At 52.7% G+C, this 22,512-nt stretch overlaps 3 protein-coding genes across 8 annotated transcripts in view; all 3 read left to right on the forward strand.

Moving 5' to 3' along the window:
* Positions 1-22,512, forward strand: part of LOC127478808 (uncharacterized) — a 44,600-nt gene that overhangs the window by 20,797 nt on the left and 1,291 nt on the right. For 2 of the 6 annotated variants that reach the window (XM_051804981.1, XM_051804982.1), the window contains exon 3: positions 9,759-9,957. In XM_051804981.1, coding sequence (XP_051660941.1) covers positions 9,759-9,947 — 189 coding nt within the window. In that variant the 3' untranslated portion in view covers positions 9,948-9,957. Of the gene's footprint in view, positions 1-1,687; positions 3,346-6,708; positions 6,811-7,365; positions 7,665-7,768; positions 7,871-9,758; positions 9,958-22,512 lie in introns of those variants that run through there. The other 4 variants (XR_007907361.1, XR_007907362.1, XM_051804980.1 and 1 more) reach the window with 4 other exon arrangements.
* Positions 4,156-6,546, forward strand: LOC127478813 (basic proline-rich protein-like). Its single transcript, XM_051804986.1, has 2 exons — positions 4,156-5,435; positions 5,948-6,546. Exons 1-2 carry the CDS (start codon positions 5,080-5,082, stop codon positions 5,949-5,951), a joined length of 360 nt encoding a protein of 119 aa, XP_051660946.1. The 5' UTR covers positions 4,156-5,079; the 3' UTR covers positions 5,952-6,546.
* Positions 18,002-20,392, forward strand: LOC127478812 (basic proline-rich protein-like). Its single transcript, XM_051804985.1, has 2 exons — positions 18,002-19,281; positions 19,794-20,392. The coding sequence occupies exons 1-2, from the start codon at positions 18,926-18,928 to the stop codon at positions 19,795-19,797; spliced, it is 360 nt and encodes a 119-aa protein (XP_051660945.1). The 5' UTR covers positions 18,002-18,925; the 3' UTR covers positions 19,798-20,392.

Here is a 22,512-nt window from a genome sequence, read left to right on the forward strand (position 1 = left end):
TAAGAAATGAGCAGTGAGGGTGCAATTGGCTGTTTTCTCTGGAATGTGACTGTGAGAGCTGCAGGAGTGCCAGGTGTGTGTTCCAGTCCCCAGCATTTGGTTTGCACATGTCCTGCTCAGACACAGGTCCAACTTGCTCAGTCCTTAACCCAAGAGAGGGAGAATTATGGACTGGCAGTGTTAAGGTGATTGGTGTGACAGGGGTCAAACTGGGAAAACATTGGGGAATTCCTCAGTTGGTCTGTTTGCCAAACTAACCCAAACCTGTGCTAGGAAGAGATGGACTGGGGTCTCTGATCTCCTGGGCAGTTGTTTTGCATGACCCTGGGAGCCTCTGGGATTAGACTGGCCTGGGCAGACAGGGAGCAGTTTGTCCTGTGGAGCTGGGCTGGGTTTGTTGAGGATGCCTTGGGAGGCAGGGCTGGAGAGGCTCCTCTGTTGGCTGTAGTGGTGGAAGGTTGTAGCAGCAGGGCTGGAGCCTTCGCCCTCCTGCTCCCCCCGTGAGCCCCGACGGGCCCGTGCCCTTGGCAATGGAGGGCCCCCCATTGCTGAGTCAGCGGTTCCGGGGGCCAGGAGGGATGGGATCAGGATGCCGAGCTCCGCCCAGGGCCAGGGCTGCCAGTGTTCAACCATGGAGGGAACTGAAAGCACAGTGAGATGGAGGCCAAGCTGCAGCACAGGGATGGGTGAGAAAAGACCCTAGTCCTCAGGTGGAGCTTTGAATTCCCTGGAAAAATGGATCCTGTCAGATGGATCAGGCCCTTGTGGGTGCTGGAGCAGAGGCCTCTCTCATTTTTGGTCACCCTGAAAGGTTGCAAGGACAGCAAGTTCTGACTGCAGGATGAGGTGGCAAACAAAGTGAAGTGGTCCAGAGAAAAGCTGAGGCTAAAATTGGCCCTGTGCCAGAGCAGCCTCGTGCAGTGCTTGTTGCTGTCCCTGAGTGTCCCATTGCAGTGGATATTTCCAAGGGTGCCTTGTGCTGGGGAGCACTGGGGCAGTTCCCTTTCCCTGGGCAGGGCAGGCAGGGCACGTTTCCCCCCTCGAGGGTGGCTCCACAGTCCCCCCCCTGTGCCCTGGGAGCGTGGCAGAACACCTGGACCCACTGTCCTTGCCAGAGAGGGCACAAGGGATGGTTGGATGGGGGAGGGAATGGCTCAGGGAGTACAAGCACCATTACAATGAGTAGGGCAACACCTGGAAAGGAAGAAGGGGAGTTAATCCAGACAAAATCCAAGCACCTGCCCAACCTGTGATATTTTTAGGAACTCAGTGGTGCTGTGGTCCCCAGGAAGTATTGCCCAGGACTAGGCAGGAGACTTCAGGCTCTGTCACCCCCAGAGCAAGTGTCCAGGGGCAGGCAGTGGGGAGGCAGCTCTGTTGTTGAGGATGGGGTTATTTTCTCTGCTTTATTTTGTCTCCAGAGATGTTCTTCCCGTTAATCCAAACTGACTCCATCTCCTAACTCTCTGAAGAGGTTTTCTGCTTTTTGTGGGAGGGTAAGGTTTGGGTTCTAACTATAGAAGAGCCAACAAAATAAAGGCTTTGTGGCAAACAAATGGTGTCTCCCAAACTCTTTGTACTTCAAATAGATGCCTTTATTCTTAGTTTTTTCTTATTGGTATTCTCAAGGTACTTGATACCCTGTCTACAGTTATTTATTTTGGCTTCTCTTTTTTATTTGTTACAGAGTTGATGTGACTGACTTCTTTTTGAAATGCAGCAGTGCTCTCAAGGATATTTCCCCCCCACTCCTGGGCTTGTGCAGGGCTGTTGAGTCCGTGTGTGCCACTGTTCTTGTCCCAGGGGGACCGAGTGACATTTGGAACCAAACCTGGGGACTTGAACTCTAGGAATGTTTCTGTGTCTTTGAATTTTAAATTGCACATGAAGCAGAAATATGTTTGTGTTTTCCAGGTTATATTGTCATGAAAATAGAAATGCATCATTGGATCTTACTCCTCTGAGGGCAAACCACCAGACTGATCATTTCTTAGTCCATCAGACCCAGTGCCAGGAACTCAGAGGGCTGTTTGTGTGCAAATGTGCTGAGTGGTGGTGGCCCCCGTGAGACTGTGACCAGCTGGAAATGTGTGTGTGTGTGTGTGCAGAGCTGGGCTGGATCCCTTGGGATTTGGCTCCCAGATCCCCCCCAGCCTTCAGGAAAACCAGAGGCCACCGAACCCTGAGGGAAGGGAGTCCCATTTGCAGAAGGGTTTGTAGATTGGGGAAAAGCTCTCCAGAACAAAGCCTGTGTTCCAAACCCCTTCAGGCCAAAGTCAAGGAGCACAAACCCTGGAGTCATCAAGTTATGAAGTTTGGTTCAAACCATTTCCTAATAAGTCAGTTTTAATGAAGTGTTAAAAGGAGAACTTAAATAAGGGTAATTTCTGATGGAGAATAATGGGAAGAAGTGGTTTAAGTTAACTAAACATGTTTTATATCAGTCCATGGTTATTTAATTGAGCATTGTTTGGAATTTTTCTTTTTGCATTCGTTCCTGGTGTGCTTTTCTCTATCTAAGGGATGTTTGGAGGCCTTTTTGATTGCTTGAAGGTTTTTAATGTCAGTGCTGGATTGGGGTGGACAGTCATTGTAACATGATTTAGAGTTCGATGCATTTTATTCTGTGTGCCCTGTTTGATGTCTCGTGTTCAGCGAGTGACTGGTCAGAGTTTGGCCCAAGCCTTTGTTTTTCAGGTGAAAAACCCGAAGGGGGAATTGTAGTTGCAGCTTTGCCCTTGAGCTGCAGCTGGAGCCTGGCCAAAGAACAAGGCAAAGCTCCCTGGGGAAGGAAGGGGGAGCCAGAGAAGAAAAGCAGCTGCAGCCAGAAAGGTGGGTTTGGACGGGAGAAGAGGGGCTGTGACCCAGCAAGGGGCTCTGGAGGGCTCTGGGGTCCCTGTAATGGCTCTGGGGTCCCTGTAATGGCTCTGGGGTCTCTATAGGGGCTCTGGGGTCTCTATAGGGGCTCTGGAGGGCTCTGGGGTCCCTATAATGGCTCTGGGGTCTCTGTAGGGACTCTGGGGTTTCTATCGTGGCTCTGGGGTCCCTATAATGGCTCTGGGGTCCCTGTAATGGCTCTGGGGTCCCTCTCCTGGTTCTGGGGTCCCTCTCCTGGTTCTGGGGTCCCTCTCCTGGTTCTGGGGTCCCTCTCCTGGCTCGGGGTCCCTCTCCCTGCCGGCACAGGAGCTGCTGCCGCCCCAGCAAGAGGCAGAGGAGTCGCTGCCCAGAAGCAAGAACTCACTGAGAGCTGAACTGGGGCCGTGTGGGCAGGGCCAGAGGGGAGCAAAGGAAGGGATTTGTTGCTAAGAAAAGAAATAAAGTTTGGGTCATTTGTTGGGGAGATTTGTGTCAGTTTCTGATCATTTTTGGGGGTTATTTTTAGTGAGTTTCTGGTCATTTTTGGGGGAGATTTGGGTCAGTTTCTGGTCATTTTTCGGGATGATTTGGGTGAGTTTTGGGTTTATTTTTGTGGTAATTTTGGGTCAGTTTCTGGTCATTTTTTGGGGTGATTGGGCTGACTTTTGGGTCATTTTTTTGGGGAGATTTGGGTGAGTCTTGGTATCAGTGTTTTGGGATTTTGGGGTCAGTTTCTGGTCATATTTGGGGCTGATTTTGTATCATTTTGGGTCAGTTTTGGGGGGGGTTTTTTGCATTTTTAGGTCAGGTTTTGGGCCAATTTGGAGTTAGTTTTTGAGGTGATTTGGGCCAGTTTTGTGTCAGTTCTGGATCAATTTTTGGAGTGAATTGGATCAGTTTTTGTGTCACTTTTTGGGGAGATTTGGGTGAGTTCTGGGTCATTTTTGGGGAGATTTGAATCAGTTTCTGGTAGTTTTTTGGGGAGACTTGGGTGAGTTCTGGGTCTCTCCTGATTGTAATTCCTTCAGGCTCCTCTCCTGATTTTAATTTTTTTAGGCTCTTCTCCTCATTTTAATTTTTTAGACTCCTCTCCTGATTTTAATTTTTTTAGTCCCCTATCCTGATTTTAATTTTTTTAGTCCCCTCTCCTGATTGTTATTGTATTAGTCCCCTGTCCTGATTTTAATTTTTTCAGGCTCCTCTTCTGATTTTAATTTTTTTAGGCTCCTCTCCTGATTTTTATTGTATTAGTCCCGTGTCTTGATTTTAATTTTTTCAGGCTCCTCTCCTGTTTTTAATTTTTTTAGGCTCTTCTCCTGATTGTAATTTTTTTAGGCTCTTCTCTTGATTTTAATTCTCTTAGGTTCTTCTCCTGATTTTAATTCTCTTGGGCTCTCCTCCTGATTTTTATATTTTTAGACTCTTCTCCTGATTTTCATTTTTTTTAGGCTCTTCCCCTGATTTTCATTTTTTTTTTAGGCTCTTCTCCTGATTTTAATTCTCTTAGGAGAAGAGCCTAGAGAATTAAAACCAGGAGAAGAGCCTAATTACACAAGTAAATTTTCAAACCACCAGCAATCACAAGCCAATTATCCGATTTCCCAAAAGAACTACACGAACAAATACGGTTATAAAACAACAAAAAAAATGCCATAAGTAAAAAATCGCATAGCAACAGTGCCCCCTGGTGACAGAGAAAAGGAATTGCACATAAATTTGAGATGAAATACTGCCACCTGCTGACGGAAAACAGGAACTGCATTGAAAAAATTTTGAACAGCGCATGCGCAGTCGTTGGCAAAACGCCGGCGATCACGTGGTAAGTAAGGGCAGGCAGGAGAGGGACCGGCGACGCATGCGCAGTGGCTCTCGTGCCGGTGCAGCGCTCCCTGCTCGAGTTAAGGGCCGGTTTCGGCGGCAGGGCGGGACTCGCGGTCTCCCGTCTGTCCCGGGGTGTGTGTGGGGGGAATAACGTGAAGATTTCTTGGGGTGAAAGCGCAGAAATTAGCGAGGAGGGACGCTAATTTGGGTAAACTCGGTCACCGGAAGTAGTGAGCGACCGGAAGTCCTCCAAGGCCCCGGCCCGGAAGTCCGCCAAGCCCATAGCAAAGATGGCGCCGCCAGGACCGGAACGACCACACTAAAGATGGCGACCCCTGCCCGGAAGTTCGCCAAGCCCACAGTAAAGATGGCGCCGCCAGGACCGGAACGACCACACTAAAGATGGCGGCGAGAGGCTTCCGCCGCGACCCGGACCCCCACCCCGCGCCCGCAGCGCCGTCTCGCCGCGCTGCTTCCCGCTGCGGGGACAGGGCGGGCGCGGGCGGCAGGTTCGTGGGCGGCGGCAGGCACCGGCGCCGGCAGCCCCCGTCTCGGGGCCGCGGCGCGCGAGGACCGCATGGCGCGCACGTCGCGCCGCCCTCTCGCCCCGCTCCGCTCCCGCCCCTGCCCCCGCTTCTGCCCCCGCTTCTGCCCCGCTCGCTCCCGCCGTGCCCTGGAGATGCTATCGGGGCTGCGCCGCCGCCTTCCCCCCCCGGAAGCGACCCACGGCGGCAGATTCGACGGAGATCGACCCCGGGGTAAGCTGGGCGCGTCCAAAGGCGCCGCGGGTCTCGCCAAGGAGGGGAGGGGAGGGGGGGAGGCGCGCGGCTGCAGTGCCGCTCCCGGCCGTGTCCGCCAGGCGGCGACTGTGAGGCAGGGCCCGGCGCTCGGCGGCGCTCTTGCAAGCGACGCCCCTGGCAAAGCGGCGCTGCTTGGGCACTGCCGGCCTTCCCCCGGAGTGCCCGGGCTGGCCCAGCACCTGGCCGAACCTCTTAGGGAAGAGGCAAGGAACAACTGCGCTTCTTCTGCCCTTTCTTTAGCCCGGGACTGGAACACAGACAAAATCAAGGGGCTCTTGGACCTGTGCAGGCTCCGAGCAGTTTTCAGCCTTCCTTAGCAGAGCATTCTCACCCTCCGAAAAGCTGAAAGGCTTTAACAGCTGGAGACGCGCCTGCAGCTGTGCAGATTAATGTAGTTTCTTTTAGGAAATGAAGGGGAAGTTTTCCTGTTGGGAGCCTAAATACCGAGTCTACTCTGCTTTTTCAATCAGGTGACGAAGCTTATGGAAGAAAAGAACAAAGGCCTCGAGGTGAGTACATTCTACCGAGTTCTGCTTTTCTGGCATCGGTTTGGGAAAATCACGTGAAATTCTAAAAAGCTTCTCTCCGTGTTTTCTAGTTGTTTTTTCAGCCTTGCTCTAAGTTTCATGTAGAAAAGGGCATAGAATTATTAGAACAGACAAACTAGACTTCCTCGGGAGAGATGGAAGAAAAGTCTGCTGATTCCAGTTCTGCTTTTCTTGTCTTCCCTTCGACTGTCGTTTTCTCTCCCCTGCTGTTCAAATAGGCTGCAGTTAATTGCTCTGCTGAAGAGTTTGCTGTCCTAAGTGTCTGTCAAATTGATGCCTTCAACTCAAGACAGCACCTGCTCCTTAGTTACAAAAAGTTCCTCACAGGAAATTTTCAGGCGTGCCCATAAATCTCCTCGCTGTTTGTTTGGGAGAACAGGCTTTTCTCGTCTGTAACAGAACAGTCGTGTCATCTGCTCTGGAATGCTGGTGGCAATCTAGTCAGAAGAGGACCCCGTGCTTCACTAATTTTCCCTTTTTGTTGTTGGGGGTGACTTCTTCCCAGGCATGTTATTCTTGACCCCCCGGGGCAAACGGAGGTGTCAGCGTCAGGAGCCATCCTAACTGAGGCCCTGGGAGGTCAGTGCTTTTTGTGTGACTGGACGGTGAAGCTGTCTGTGGGAATGACCTGGCTATGGCTCAGTGTAGTCCTAATTAAGGTGTCTTTTACTCCGTGTTCCCAGGCTGCCTCTTTCCCTTCGGTCGCCGTGGGTGTGCCGGACGCCTCTGGCAGGACTAACCCTGTGGCTTTTATGTCCAGCGTGCTGTGCTGTGTGTGCCTGCAGGTAAGAAAAGCTGGGAGTGCAGTCCCTCTGCTTTGGTTGCTGTGTCTCTTTGGGAGTGATTTTGGAGGGGAATCCCAGAGCGATTTGGTTTGAAGGGGACCTTCAAAGGCCAGCCTGTCTTCCGTGGGCAGGGACACCTTCCACTGTCCCCGGTTGCTGCGAGTCCCGTCCAGCCTGGCCTGGAACACTTGCAGGGATGGGGCAGGCTCAGCTTCCCTGTGCAGTGTGCTCTGATATCTCTCCACTGGCATCCTGAAAAATTTTGTCAGCACGTTTTGTGTGACAATGGTAAGCGGGACCTGGGTGAAAATTGGGGTTCTCTGAGGTGCAGAGGGAAAGAATTCTCCTTTGAAGTCCAGTGTAATTCAGTTTTGCACGAGTCTTGTCTGACTTATGTTTGAATTGCTTTCTATTCTAGGCAGTTCTTTTAAATTAAACTTTTGTGTCTCCCCCCCAGTATCTTGTACAAGACAAAGCTACCTTTCCTCGTGGGAACGGACTGGCCGGGCTTTGGCAATCTGGCCCCTCGAAAGACTAAGTGACCTCTTCCAACAGGGGAAGACTTTCTGGCAAGCGGTGCCAGGAAGAACTGGAGTTTCTGGAGAATAAAAGCTGGAAGCGTGCCCCTGAAAATCCCCAGCCCTGGGTGGTCAGTGGTCTGACTTGCACGGACCGGTGGCCTTGGCCAGGAGCGGTCCTGCGGGAAGCGCCTTTGCCCAGGCTGTAATTTTAATTTCCCTTGGATGCTTGGCAAAGCCCCTCTGGGTGAGCCCCAGTGCCTGGCAGGAGCAGAGCGGGCTTCCAGGGAGGTATTCACCTGGTCAGCGTCAGGAACCATCCTACCTGAGGCCTCGGTGAGTGCTTTTTGGACGACTGGACGGTGAAGCTGTCTGTGGGAATGACCTGGCTATGGCTCAGGGTAGTCCTAATTAAGGTGTCTTTTACTCCGTGTTCCCAGGCTGCCTCTTTCCCTTCGGTCGCCGTGGGTGTGCCGGACGCCTCTGGCAGGACTAACCCTGTGGCTTTTATGTCCAGCGTGCTGTGCTGTGTGTGCCTGCAGGTAAGAAAAGCTGGGAGTGCAGTCCCTCTGCTTTGGTTGCTGTGTCTCTTTGGGAGTGATTTTGGAGGGGAATGCCAGAGCGATTTGGTTTGAAGGGGACCTTCAAAGGCCAGCCTGTCTTGCGTGGGCAGGGACACCTTCCACTGTCCCCGGTTGCTGCGAGTCCCGTCCAGCCTGGCCTGGAACACTTGCAGGGATGGGGCAGGCTCAGCTTCCCTGTGCAGTGTGCTCTGATATCTCTCCACTGGCATCCTGAAAAATTTTGTCAGCACGTTTTGTGTGACAATGGTAAGCGGGACCTGGGTGAAAATTGGGGTTCTCTGAGGTGCAGAGGGAAAGAATTCTCCTTTGAAGTCCAATGTAATTCAGTTTTGCACGAGTCTTGTCTGACTTATGTTTGAATTGCTTTCTATTCTAGGCAGTTCTTTTAAATTAAACTTTTGTGTCTCCCCCCCAGTATCTTGTACAAGACAAAGCTACCTTTCCTCGTGGGAACGGACTGGCCGGGCTTTGGCAATCTGGCCCCTCGAAAGACTAAGTGACCTCTTCCAACAGGGGAAGACTTTCTGGCAAGCGGTGCCAGGAAGAACTGGAGTTTCTGGAGAATAAAAGCTGGAAGCGTGCCCCTGAAAATCCCCAGCCCTGGGTGGTCAGTGGTCTGACTTGCACGGACCGGTGGCCTTGGCCAGGAGCGGTCCTGGGGAAGCGCCTTTGCCCAGGCTGTAATTTTAATTTCCCTTGGATGCTTGGCAAAGCCCCTCTGGGTGAGCCCCAGTGCCTGGCAGGAGCAGAGCGGGCTTCCAGGGAGGTATTCACCTGGTCAGCGTCAGGAACCATCCTACCTGAGGCCTCGGTGAGTGCTTTTTGGACGACTGGACGGTGAAGCTGTCTGTGGGAATGACCTGGCTATGGCTCAGTGTAGTCCTAATTAAGGTGTCTTTTACTCCGTGTTCCCAGGCTGCCTCTTTCCCTTCGGTCGCCGTGGGTGTGCCGGACGCCTCTGGCAGGACTAACCCTGTGGCTTTTATGTCCAGCGTGCTGTGCTGTGTGTGCCTGCAGGTAAGAAAAGCTGGGAGTGCAGTCCCTCTGCTTTGGTTGCTGTGTCTCTTTGGGAGTGATTTTGGAGGGGAATGCCAGAGCGATTTGGTTTGAAGGGGACCTTCAAAGGCCAGCCTGTCTTGCGTGGGCAGGGACACCTTCCACTGTCCCCGGTTGCTGCGAGTCCCGTCCAGCCTGGCCTGGAACACTTGCAGGGATGGGGCAGGCTCAGCTTCCCTGTGCAGTGTGCTCTGATAGCTCTCCACTGGCATCGTGAAAAATGTTGTCAGCGTGTTTTGTTGGACGACGGTAAGCAGGACCTGGGTGAAAAGGACATTCTCTGAGGTGCTGGGAGAAGGAGGACTCGTGCGGGCACCTCCAGAGACAGCGGGAACGGGAGCGTGCTGCGGAGGAGGGAAATTCCAGGGGGTGGGTGCCGAGAAATTTGTCCTTCCCTCGCCCTGTGCTCTGCACTTAGCAGTGGGTCAAGTGCAGAAGTTTCCTGGGGACCCTGGGAAATGATGCCGGGTCTGCCAAGAAAAGTGGGGCCAAAGGAGCAGGACCTGGGTCTGCCAGCGTGGGAGAAACAAGGGACGGGTCATCCTCTGCCTCCAGGAGGGAGGGCAGCAGGAACGGCCACGGACTAAAGCACTGAAGTGCCGTTCCCCAGGGAGCCCCTGCCCAGACCTGAACTTGCTTCTGCACTTGCTGTCCCTTTCCCAGCGGAGCCGAAGCGTCGGGTGCGGCTGCCGGGGGGATGGAGCTGCCAAGGACAAGCTGGGAGGGTGTTTGCGAGGGAAGGGGGTAGAAGGAGCTCTTGATGTGCTTTGTTTACTTCTTCATCCCACAGAATTGCCACGAGAGGAAATACTTCAGAGGGGCTTCCCTCCAGATAAGGCCTGAAGATGCCAGGAGGTTTCAGCCGGGAGGAAAGGAGCTGTGGAAGAAAAGCAGCCTAAAAACAGCCAGTGGGGATCATCAGGTTTTCCAGCCAAGAAGAACAAGGAGAGAGATGAGGGAATCGGGTTCCAATTCCTAATGCTTTGGTGGGTGCAGGAATGATTTCTGTGTGTTTTCCAGTCCCTTTGGATTCCTGAGATGATTTTAAAATGATGGCTTTAGCAATCAACTAAATCGCAGATGTTGTTTTTGAGAGGAAATGATGCCAAAGAAATGCAGAGTTTTGGGTCAGTTTTGGGGATGATTTGGGTCAGTTTTTGGGGTCAGTTTGGGGTCATTGTTTGGGGTGATTTGGGTCAGCTTTTGGGATGATTGGGGTCAGTTTTGGGTCAGCTTTTGGGATGATTGGGGTCAGTTTTGGGTCAGCTTTTGGGATGATTGGGGTCAGTTTTGGGTCAGCTTTTGGGATGATTGGGGTCAGGTTTTGGGGTCAGTTTTGGGTCAGCTTTTGGGGTGATTTGGGTCGGTTTTGGGTCAATTTTTGGGGAGCACTGGGTGTTACTGGGGGTTGTTGAGGAGCACTGGGTGTTACTGGGGTGTACTGGGGAGCACTGGGTGTTACTGAGGGTTGTTGGGGAGCACTGGGTGTTACTGGGGAGCACTGGGAGAGAAAATGAAAAATAAAGAGAATAAAAAATAAACGAAGTAAAGAAGGAAATATAAAAAAGAAAATTTAAAAAAAAAGGCAAAAAAACTAAAAAGGAAATAAAATGAAAATGAAATAAAAGAGAGAAAAAAAAAAAAGAAACCCCTTCTTGGGCACCCCGTTTCCTCTCCTCCCCCCCCCCGAACCGTAAATTGCGGGGTCATCACCCCTAAAATGTGAGAAGGGGACCCCGAAATGTGGGTGAGGGAACCCCAGGGAGCCGGAAAAGTGGAGGGGGAGCCGCAGTAAGAAAGCGAAGCCGGGCGGTCGGGCGGCGGGGTGGGGGGGTGGGGTGGGGGGGGCGCATGCGCAGTCGTTGGCAAGACGCCGGCGATCACGTGGTAAGTAAGGGCAGGCAGGAGAGGGACCGGCGACGCATGCGCAGTGGCTCTCGTGCCGGTGCAGCACTCCCTGCTCGAGTTAAGGGCCGGTTCCGGCGGCAGGGCGGGACTCGCGGCCTCCCGTCTGTCCCGGGGTGTGTGTGGGGGGAATAACGTGAATTTCTCCTGATTTTAATTCTCTTGGGCTCTTGTCCTCATTTTAATTTTTTTAAGGCTCTTGTCCTGATTTTAATTTTTTGAAGGCTCTTGTCCTGATTTTAATTTTTTGAAGGCTCTTCTCCTAAATTTAATTTTTTTAAGGCTCTTGTCCTGATTTTAATTCTCTTGGTTCAAACCATTTCCTAATAAGTCAGTTTTAATGAAGTGTTTTCCAGTCCCTTTGGATTCCTGAGATGATTTTAAAATGATGGCTTTAGCAATCAACTAAATCGCAGATGTTGTTTTTGAGAGGAAATGATGCCAAAGAAATGCAGAGAGAGAGCATGGAATCATCCTGGGATCCTGGAGTGGTTTGGGTTGGAAAGGATCTCAGGGATCATCTCCTTCCACCCCCTGCCACAGGCAGGGACACCTTCTAATAGACCTCCAGCCTGGCCTTGGCCACTTGCAGGGATGGGGCAGCCACAACTTCTCTGTGCCAGGCCACCTCCCCACCCTCCCAGGGAAGAATGTCTCCCTTCTGTGCAATCTTTCCCTTTCTTCTCTGCAGGAAGTGGGCTGGGACAAGGGAATTGGCTCCCACGAGGCCGAGGATCAGAGCGGGCTGTGCACAGGGGACAACTTCCACTTCCGAACGGGGAAGGGCCCCTTCGTGCCCACCCCTGGCAAACTGGGACAGAGTAACATCTGCCTGCAGCTGGCTGGAGTTCCCGTTGGCTCTGGGCTTTCAGCCCGCCGGGGCTGCGGCGGGAGCCGCGCGGAGGGAACGGGGGCCGGGGCCGCGCCGAGGGCCGGGGCCGGGCTGAGCGGGCGGGGCGGGGCCGCAGGGCCAGGCGGGCTGGGATTGGGCGGAGGCGCTCGAGTGCTGATTGGGCAGCGCTGCCGGCCCGCGGTATAAAGGGCCGGCGGGGCAGGTGGGGGCGGTTGTGTGTGGGGGCTGAGGGTGTGGCCCCGCTGCTGCCCGGGCTGCGGAGGGGAGAGCGCCTTGGCCGCTGGGTTTGTGCACCGGGGCAGCCGGGGGCGTTTAGGGGCGCCTTGTGCTGGGCGGCGGGGCCCGGGTAAGCCCCTTACCTGCCGGGTGCCCCCGGGGGGAGCCGTGGCATGGCTGTGGGTCCTGTGCTCTCTGGGTGTCTGAGGGTTTGCTTTGGGATCCCAAACCCTTTCCCCGTGCAGGGTTATGAGGCAAAGACTGCTTTAACTTGGTTTTTTGGTGCTGCGTTAATGCTTTTTGCTCGTTCTGTGTCCATTTGCAGCCTCGCTCGTGGTTTCCCCTGGTGTGGAGGCGAGTTGTGCTTCCTGCTGGGAGAGAGAACGGCCTTGGGAAGCTGCTCCATGAGCCACAGCTGTGCCGAGCCCGGCAGTCTGTCCAGGTAAGAGCAGGGCTTCTACTGCCCGTGAGGAGCTGGGTTTGCTGTTGGAAGATAGAATGTGCCTATGCCTTTAAATGCAAGGACAGGCAGAAGCTGGGAGGGACCCTGAGCAGGTTTGGTGGCACGACAGCAGTTTGAAAAGACCTTGACTGTGGGAGAAATGTCCAGGAAAACGATTCCTTTTTTGCAGGGAGGCAGTTTGTGAGGACAGGGGGGTTGCTGTGCTCTCTAGCAAAACTACTGACCTTGGGATGTCTAGGGTGGGAAGATGTTGGCCACGTGTGGGCTGGTGCAAAAGTGTGTGGGTGCCTGTGTGTGACAGCCGTGGGTGTGCAGGAAGGGGGGTTCTGGTGCCATTGGAGCTGCCAGGGAGCCAAAAGGGGCACGGTTGTCTGAAAAAGGCAAAAAGTCTCAGTCTCTGTTGACACGTGTACCAAAGGAGATGCAAATTTTCCCTTTCTCGTTGCAGACTTCGCAAAGCTCCCCAGGAAAGGAAGCTTTATATTCCTCCCCAGCTTTATGCTAAAGGTTTCCTTCCTCCTGTCTCAGCACCCTTTCTGCTGTTGGGAGAGCACGAGGTGGATGGAGAGGATCCCCAGGCATCTGCAGGCACAAGGGACTCATACAACTGCGATTTTCCTCCAGCCCTCGTGAAAGGGACTTCCAGGATACTCTTGGGAATGTACCAGCTCTCCTGCTGGAGCTTTTCTATGGAATATTTGAACACAAAGGGTAAAACTAAAGTCAGGTCTGTTCTGGAGTATGTTACACTTGTGCAAAACTCCGTTCTTCTGTTTATTTTCTGTTCTGGAAAGCACAGTCTGGGGTTCCTGGGCACTTCCTATTGAGTGATTCCATGAAAATAATTTTGTACTGAAAGGGGAAAGGAGCTGTCTGTGGGAGGTCAGGTGTCCATGATAAAAGCTTTATGCTTTTCAGTCAGATAAGCCTTAAAATATCTCACAGTGTATAGGAATGCCTGGCTTCTAAAAGTCACCAGCTGAGTCTTAGAGGCTCCTTTGAAGAGCTGTTTTCAGGCAGGCAAATTGCCCCCCAGGAGGGACTCTGTGCCTGCTCTCCCGTGGCTCCAAGGGATCTCTGGCCCTTCACGCCGGCACCGAGATTTTCTCGGGAAGGGCCTCAGATCTCCGGACCAGTCTGGGACACAGGCAAGATCCCCCTGCAGTTTAGGACCAAATTGGCCCCCTGGAGGGACAGTGCTGTTGGTGCCCCCCGGGTTGGGGCACCCCGAGGACTCCAGCGCGCACCGAAAGGATTATTCGGGGAGATCCTCGGGGTGCCCGGCCCTGGGGAGCTCAAAGCAAGGTCCCTGCCATGGATTCAGGCATTGCTGAGAGTATCCCAGGGGTCCCTGTCCCTGCTAGACAGGGAGCTCTCTAATGGGCTGTAATTGGGTTCTAAAAGCGGTGCTCCAAGTGCCAAACAAGTGTGGGATTGGGATTAAGAAATGAGCAGTGAGGGTGCAATTGGCTGTTTTCTCTGGAATGTGACTGTGAGAGCTGCAGGAGTGCCAGGTGTGTGTTCCAGTCCCCAGCATTTGGTTTGCACATGTCCTGCTCAGACACAGGTCCAACTTGCTCAGTCCTTAACCCAAGAGAGGGAGAATTATGGACTGGCAGTGTTAAGGTGATTGGTGTGACAGGGGTCAAACTGGGAAAACATTGGGGAATTCCTCAGTTGGTCTGTTTGCCAAACTAACCCAAACCTGTGCTAGGAAGAGATGGACTGGGGTCTCTGATCTCCTGGGCAGTTGTTTTGCATGACCCTGGGAGCCTCTGGGATTAGACTGGCCTGGGCAGACAGGGAGCAGTTTGTCCTGTGGAGCTGGGCTGGGTTTGTTGAGGATGCCTTGGGAGGCAGGGCTGGAGAGGCTCCTCTGTTGGCTGTAGTGGTGGAAGGTTGTAGCAGCAGGGCTGGAGCCTTCGCCCTCCTGCTCCCCCCGTGAGCCCCGACGGGCCCGTGCCCTTGGCAATGGAGGGCCCCCCATTGCTGAGTCAGCGGTTCCGGGGGCCAGGAGGGATGGGATCAGGATGCCGAGCTCCGCCCAGGGCCAGGGCTGCCAGTGTTCAACCATGGAGGGAACTGAAAGCACAGTGAGATGGAGGCCAAGCTGCAGCACAGGGATGGGTGAGAAAAGACCCTAGTCCTCAGGTGGAGCTTTGAATTCCCTGGAAAAATGGATCCTGTCAGATGGATCAGGCCCTTGTGGGTGCTGGAGCAGAGGCCTCTCTCATTTTTGGTCACCCTGAAAGGTTGCAAGGACAGCAAGTTCTGACTGCAGGATGAGGTGGCAAACAAAGTGAAGTGGTCCAGAGAAAAGCTGAGGCTAAAATTGGCCCTGTGCCAGAGCAGCCTCGTGCAGTGCTTGTTGCTGTCCCTGAGTGTCCCATTGCAGTGGATATTTCCAAGGGTGCCTTGTGCTGGGGAGCACTGGGGCAGTTCCCTTTCCCTGGGCAGGGCAGGCAGGGCACGTTTCCCCCCTCGAGGGTGGCTCCACAGTCCCCCCCCTGTGCCCTGGGAGCGTGGCAGAACACCTGGACCCACTGTCCTTGCCAGAGAGGGCACAAGGGATGGTTGGATGGGGGAGGGAATGGCTCAGGGAGTACAAGCACCATTACAATGAGTAGGGCAACACCTGGAAAGGAAGAAGGGGAGTTAATCCAGACAAAATCCAAGCACCTGCCCAACCTGTGATATTTTTAGGAACTCAGTGGTGCTGTGGTCCCCAGGAAGTATTGCCCAGGACTAGGCAGGAGACTTCAGGCTCTGTCACCCCCAGAGCAAGTGTCCAGGGGCAGGCAGTGGGGAGGCAGCTCTGTTGTTGAGGATGGGGTTATTTTCTCTGCTTTATTTTGTCTCCAGAGATGTTCTTCCCGTTAATCCAAACTGACTCCATCTCCTAACTCTCTGAAGAGGTTTTCTGCTTTTTGTGGGAGGGTAAGGTTTGGGTTCTAACTATAGAAGAGCCAACAAAATAAAGGCTTTGTGGCAAACAAATGGTGTCTCCCAAACTCTTTGTACTTCAAATAGATGCCTTTATTCTTAGTTTTTTCTTATTGGTATTCTCAAGGTACTTGATACCCTGTCTACAGTTATTTATTTTGGCTTCTCTTTTTTATTTGTTACAGAGTTGATGTGACTGACTTCTTTTTGAAATGCAGCAGTGCTCTCAAGGATATTTCCCCCCCACTCCTGGGCTTGTGCAGGGCTGTTGAGTCCGTGTGTGCCACTGTTCTTGTCCCAGGGGGACCGAGTGACATTTGGAACCAAACCTGGGGACTTGAACTCTAGGAATGTTTCTGTGTCTTTGAATTTTAAATTGCACATGAAGCAGAAATATGTTTGTGTTTTCCAGGTTATATTGTCATGAAAATAGAAATGCATCATTGGATCTTACTCCTCTGAGGGCAAACCACCAGACTGATCATTTCTTAGTCCATCAGACCCAGTGCCAGGAACTCAGAGGGCTGTTTGTGTGCAAATGTGCTGAGTGGTGGTGGCCCCCGTGAGACTGTGACCAGCTGGAAATGTGTGTGTGTGTGTGTGCAGAGCTGGGCTGGATCCCTTGGGATTTGGCTCCCAGATCCCCCCCAGCCTTCAGGAAAACCAGAGGCCACCGAACCCTGAGGGAAGGGAGTCCCATTTGCAGAAGGGTTTGTAGATTGGGGAAAAGCTCTCCAGAACAAAGCCTGTGTTCCAAACCCCTTCAGGCCAAAGTCAAGGAGCACAAACCCTGGAGTCATCAAGTTATGAAGTTTGGTTCAAACCATTTCCTAATAAGTCAGTTTTAATGAAGTGTTAAAAGGAGAACTTAAATAAGGGTAATTTCTGATGGAGAATAATGGGAAGAAGTGGTTTAAGTTAACTAAACATGTTTTATATCAGTCCATGGTTATTTAATTGAGCATTGTTTGGAATTTTTCTTTTTGCATTCGTTCCTGGTGTGCTTTTCTCTATCTAAGGGATGTTTGGAGGCCTTTTTGATTGCTTGAAGGTTTTTAATGTCAGTGCTGGATTGGGGTGGACAGTCATTGTAACATGATTTAGAGTTCGATGCATTTTATTCTGTGTGCCCTGTTTGATGTCTCGTGTTCAGCGAGTGACTGGTCAGAGTTTGGCCCAAGCCTTTGTTTTTCAGGTGAAAAACCCGAAGGGGGAATTGTAGTTGCAGCTTTGCCCTTGAGCTGCAGCTGGAGCCTGGCCAAAGAACAAGGCAAAGCTCCCTGGGGAAGGAAGGGGGAGCCAGAGAAGAAAAGCAGCTGCAGCCAGAAAGGTGGGTTTGGACGGGAGAAGAGGGGCTGTGACCCAGCAAGGGGCTCTGGAGGGCTCTGGGGTCCCTGTAATGGCTCTGGGGTCCCTGTAATGGCTCTGGGGTCTCTATAGGGGCTCTGGGGTCTCTATAGGGGCTCTGGAGGGCTCTGGGGTCCCTATAATGGCTCTGGGGTCTCTGTAGGGACTCTGGGGTTTCTATCGTGGCTCTGGGGTCCCTATAATGGCTCTGGGGTCCCTGTAATGGCTCTGGGGTCCCTCTCCTGGTTCTGGGGTCCCTCTCCTGGTTCTGGGGTCCCTCTCCTGGTTCTGGGGTCCCTCTCCTGGCTCGGGGTCCCTCTCCCTGCCGGCACAGGAGCTGCTGCCGCCCCAGCAAGAGGCAGAGGAGTCGCTGCCCAGAAGCAAGAACTCACTGAGAGCTGAACTGGGGCCGTGTGGGCAGGGCCAGAGGGGAGCAAAGGAAGGGATTTGTTGCTAAGAAAAGAAATAAAGTTTGGGTCATTTGTTGGGGAGATTTGTGTCAGTTTCTGATCATTTTTGGGGGTTATTTTTAGTGAGTTTCTGGTCATTTTTGGGGGAGATTTGGGTCAGTTTCTGGTCATTTTTCGGGATGATTTGGGTGAGTTTTGGGTTTATTTTTGTGGTAATTTTGGGTCAGTTTCTGGTCATTTTTTGGGGTGATTGGGCTGACTTTTGGGTCATTTTTTTGGGGAGATTTGGGTGAGTCTTGGTATCAGTGTTTTGGGATTTTGGGGTCAGTTTCTGGTCATATTTGGGGCTGATTTTGTATCATTTTGGGTCAGTTTTGGGGGGGGTTTTTTGCATTTTTAGGTCAGGTTTTGGGCCAATTTGGAGTTAGTTTTTGAGGTGATTTGGGCCAGTTTTGTGTCAGTTCTGGATCAATTTTTGGAGTGAATTGGATCAGTTTTTGTGTCACTTTTTGGGGAGATTTGGGTGAGTTCTGGGTCATTTTTGGGGAGATTTGAATCAGTTTCTGGTAGTTTTTTGGGGAGACTTGGGTGAGTTCTGGGTCTCTCCTGATTGTAATTCCTTCAGGCTCCTCTCCTGATTTTAATTTTTTTAGGCTCTTCTCCTCATTTTAATTTTTTAGACTCCTCTCCTGATTTTAATTTTTTTAGTCCCCTATCCTGATTTTAATTTTTTTAGTCCCCTCTCCTGATTGTTATTGTATTAGTCCCCTGTCCTGATTTTAATTTTTTCAGGCTCCTCTTCTGATTTTAATTTTTTTAGGCTCCTCTCCTGATTTTTATTGTATTAGTCCCGTGTCTTGATTTTAATTTTTTCAGGCTCCTCTCCTGTTTTTAATTTTTTTAGGCTCTTCTCCTGATTGTAATTTTTTTAGGCTCTTCTCTTGATTTTAATTCTCTTAGGTTCTTCTCCTGATTTTAATTCTCTTGGGCTCTCCTCCTGATTTTTATATTTTTAGACTCTTCTCCTGATTTTCATTTTTTTTAGGCTCTTCCCCTGATTTTCATTTTTTTTTTAGGCTCTTCTCCTGATTTTAATTCTCTTAGGAGAAGAGCCTAGAGAATTAAAACCAGGAGAAGAGCCTAATTACACAAGTAAATTTTCAAACCACCAGCAATCACAAGCCAATTATCCGATTTCCCAAAAGAACTACACGAACAAATACGGTTATAAAACAACAAAAAAAATGCCATAAGTAAAAAATCGCATAGCAACAGTGCCCCCTGGTGACAGAGAAAAGGAATTGCACATAAATTTGAGATGAAATACTGCCACCTGCTGACGGAAAACAGGAACTGCATTGAAAAAATTTTGAACAGCGCATGCGCAGTCGTTGGCAAAACGCCGGCGATCACGTGGTAAGTAAGGGCAGGCAGGAGAGGGACCGGCGACGCATGCGCAGTGGCTCTCGTGCCGGTGCAGCGCTCCCTGCTCGAGTTAAGGGCCGGTTTCGGCGGCAGGGCGGGACTCGCGGTCTCCCGTCTGTCCCGGGGTGTGTGTGGGGGGAATAACGTGAAGATTTCTTGGGGTGAAAGCGCAGAAATTAGCGAGGAGGGACGCTAATTTGGGTAAACTCGGTCACCGGAAGTAGTGAGCGACCGGAAGTCCTCCAAGGCCCCGGCCCGGAAGTCCGCCAAGCCCATAGCAAAGATGGCGCCGCCAGGACCGGAACGACCACACTAAAGATGGCGACCCCTGCCCGGAAGTTCGCCAAGCCCACAGTAAAGATGGCGCCGCCAGGACCGGAACGACCACACTAAAGATGGCGGCGAGAGGCTTCCGCCGCGACCCGGACCCCCACCCCGCGCCCGCAGCGCCGTCTCGCCGCGCTGCTTCCCGCTGCGGGGACAGGGCGGGCGCGGGCGGCAGGTTCGTGGGCGGCGGCAGGCACCGGCGCCGGCAGCCCCCGTCTCGGGGCCGCGGCGCGCGAGGACCGCATGGCGCGCACGTCGCGCCGCCCTCTCGCCCCGCTCCGCTCCCGCCCCTGCCCCCGCTTCTGCCCCCGCTTCTGCCCCGCTCGCTCCCGCCGTGCCCTGGAGATGCTATCGGGGCTGCGCCGCCGCCTTCCCCCCCCGGAAGCGACCCACGGCGGCAGATTCGACGGAGATCGACCCCGGGGTAAGCTGGGCGCGTCCAAAGGCGCCGCGGGTCTCGCCAAGGAGGGGAGGGGAGGGGGGGAGGCGCGCGGCTGCAGTGCCGCTCCCGGCCGTGTCCGCCAGGCGGCGACTGTGAGGCAGGGCCCGGCGCTCGGCGGCGCTCTTGCAAGCGACGCCCCTGGCAAAGCGGCGCTGCTTGGGCACTGCCGGCCTTCCCCCGGAGTGCCCGGGCTGGCCCAGCACCTGGCCGAACCTCTTAGGGAAGAGGCAAGGAACAACTGCGCTTCTTCTGCCCTTTCTTTAGCCCGGGACTGGAACACAGACAAAATCAAGGGGCTCTTGGACCTGTGCAGGCTCCGAGCAGTTTTCAGCCTTCCTTAGCAGAGCATTCTCACCCTCCGAAAAGCTGAAAGGCTTTAACAGCTGGAGACGCGCCTGCAGCTGTGCAGATTAATGTAGTTTCTTTTAGGAAATGAAGGGGAAGTTTTCCTGTTGGGAGCCTAAATACCGAGTCTACTCTGCTTTTTCAATCAGGTGACGAAGCTTATGGAAGAAAAGAACAAAGGCCTCGAGGTGAGTACATTCTACCGAGTTCTGCTTTTCTGGCATCGGTTTGGGAAAATCACGTGAAATTCTAAAAAGCTTCTCTCCGTGTTTTCTAGTTGTTTTTTCAGCCTTGCTCTAAGTTTCATGTAGAAAAGGGCATAGAATTATTAGAACAGACAAACTAGACTTCCTCGGGAGAGATGGAAGAAAAGTCTGCTGATTCCAGTTCTGCTTTTCTTGTCTTCCCTTCGACTGTCGTTTTCTCTCCCCTGCTGTTCAAATAGGCTGCAGTTAATTGCTCTGCTGAAGAGTTTGCTGTCCTAAGTGTCTGTCAAATTGATGCCTTCAACTCAAGACAGCACCTGCTCCTTAGTTACAAAAAGTTCCTCACAGGAAATTTTCAGGCGTGCCCATAAATCTCCTCGCTGTTTGTTTGGGAGAACAGGCTTTTCTCGTCTGTAACAGAACAGTCGTGTCATCTGCTCTGGAATGCTGGTGGCAATCTAGTCAGAAGAGGACCCCGTGCTTCACTAATTTTCCCTTTTTGTTGTTGGGGGTGACTTCTTCCCAGGCATGTTATTCTTGACCCCCCGGGGCAAACGGAGGTGTCAGCGTCAGGAGCCATCCTAACTGAGGCCCTGGGAGGTCAGTGCTTTTTGTGTGACTGGACGGTGAAGCTGTCTGTGGGAATGACCTGGCTATGGCTCAGTGTAGTCCTAATTAAGGTGTCTTTTACTCCGTGTTCCCAGGCTGCCTCTTTCCCTTCGGTCGCCGTGGGTGTGCCGGACGCCTCTGGCAGGACTAACCCTGTGGCTTTTATGTCCAGCGTGCTGTGCTGTGTGTGCCTGCAGGTAAGAAAAGCTGGGAGTGCAGTCCCTCTGCTTTGGTTGCTGTGTCTCTTTGGGAGTGATTTTGGAGGGGAATCCCAGAGCGATTTGGTTTGAAGGGGACCTTCAAAGGCCAGCCTGTCTTCCGTGGGCAGGGACACCTTCCACTGTCCCCGGTTGCTGCGAGTCCCGTCCAGCCTGGCCTGGAACACTTGCAGGGATGGGGCAGGCTCAGCTTCCCTGTGCAGTGTGCTCTGATATCTCTCCACTGGCATCCTGAAAAATTTTGTCAGCACGTTTTGTGTGACAATGGTAAGCGGGACCTGGGTGAAAATTGGGGTTCTCTGAGGTGCAGAGGGAAAGAATTCTCCTTTGAAGTCCAGTGTAATTCAGTTTTGCACGAGTCTTGTCTGACTTATGTTTGAATTGCTTTCTATTCTAGGCAGTTCTTTTAAATTAAACTTTTGTGTCTCCCCCCCAGTATCTTGTACAAGACAAAGCTACCTTTCCTCGTGGGAACGGACTGGCCGGGCTTTGGCAATCTGGCCCCTCGAAAGACTAAGTGACCTCTTCCAACAGGGGAAGACTTTCTGGCAAGCGGTGCCAGGAAGAACTGGAGTTTCTGGAGAATAAAAGCTGGAAGCGTGCCCCTGAAAATCCCCAGCCCTGGGTGGTCAGTGGTCTGACTTGCACGGACCGGTGGCCTTGGCCAGGAGCGGTCCTGCGGGAAGCGCCTTTGCCCAGGCTGTAATTTTAATTTCCCTTGGATGCTTGGCAAAGCCCCTCTGGGTGAGCCCCAGTGCCTGGCAGGAGCAGAGCGGGCTTCCAGGGAGGTATTCACCTGGTCAGCGTCAGGAACCATCCTACCTGAGGCCTCGGTGAGTGCTTTTTGGACGACTGGACGGTGAAGCTGTCTGTGGGAATGACCTGGCTATGGCTCAGTGTAGTCCTAATTAAGGTGTCTTTTACTCCGTGTTCCCAGGCTGCCTCTTTCCCTTCGGTCGCCGTGGGTGTGCCGGACGCCTCTGGCAGGACTAACCCTGTGGCTTTTATGTCCAGCGTGCTGTGCTGTGTGTGCCTGCAGGTAAGAAAAGCTGGGAGTGCAGTCCCTCTGCTTTGGTTGCTGTGTCTCTTTGGGAGTGATTTTGGAGGGGAATGCCAGAGCGATTTGGTTTGAAGGGGACCTTCAAAGGCCAGCCTGTCTTGCGTGGGCAGGGACACCTTCCACTGTCCCCGGTTGCTGCGAGTCCCGTCCAGCCTGGCCTGGAACACTTGCAGGGATGGGGCAGGCTCAGCTTCCCTGTGCAGTGTGCTCTGATATCTCTCCACTGGCATCCTGAAAAATTTTGTCAGCACGTTTTGTGTGACAATGGTAAGCGGGACCTGGGTGAAAATTGGGGTTCTCTGAGGTGCAGAGGGAAAGAATTCTCCTTTGAAGTCCAATGTAATTCAGTTTTGCACGAGTCTTGTCTGACTTATGTTTGAATTGCTTTCTATTCTAGGCAGTTCTTTTAAATTAAACTTTTGTGTCTCCCCCCCAGTATCTTGTACAAGACAAAGCTACCTTTCCTCGTGGGAACGGACTGGCCGGGCTTTGGCAATCTGGCCCCTCGAAAGACTAAGTGACCTCTTCCAACAGGGGAAGACTTTCTGGCAAGCGGTGCCAGGAAGAACTGGAGTTTCTGGAGAATAAAAGCTGGAAGCGTGCCCCTGAAAATCCCCAGCCCTGGGTGGTCAGTGGTCTGACTTGCACGGACCGGTGGCCTTGGCCAGGAGCGGTCCTGGGGAAGCGCCTTTGCCCAGGCTGTAATTTTAATTTCCCTTGGATGCTTGGCAAAGCCCCTCTGGGTGAGCCCCAGTGCCTGGCAGGAGCAGAGCGG

Source organism: Manacus candei, unplaced genomic scaffold (genome assembly GCF_025592945.1).
Source record: "Manacus candei isolate 608988 ecotype Guabito, Panama unplaced genomic scaffold, ASM2559294v1 h1tg000062l, whole genome shotgun sequence".
Lineage (NCBI taxonomy): Eukaryota > Metazoa > Chordata > Aves > Passeriformes > Pipridae > Manacus > Manacus candei.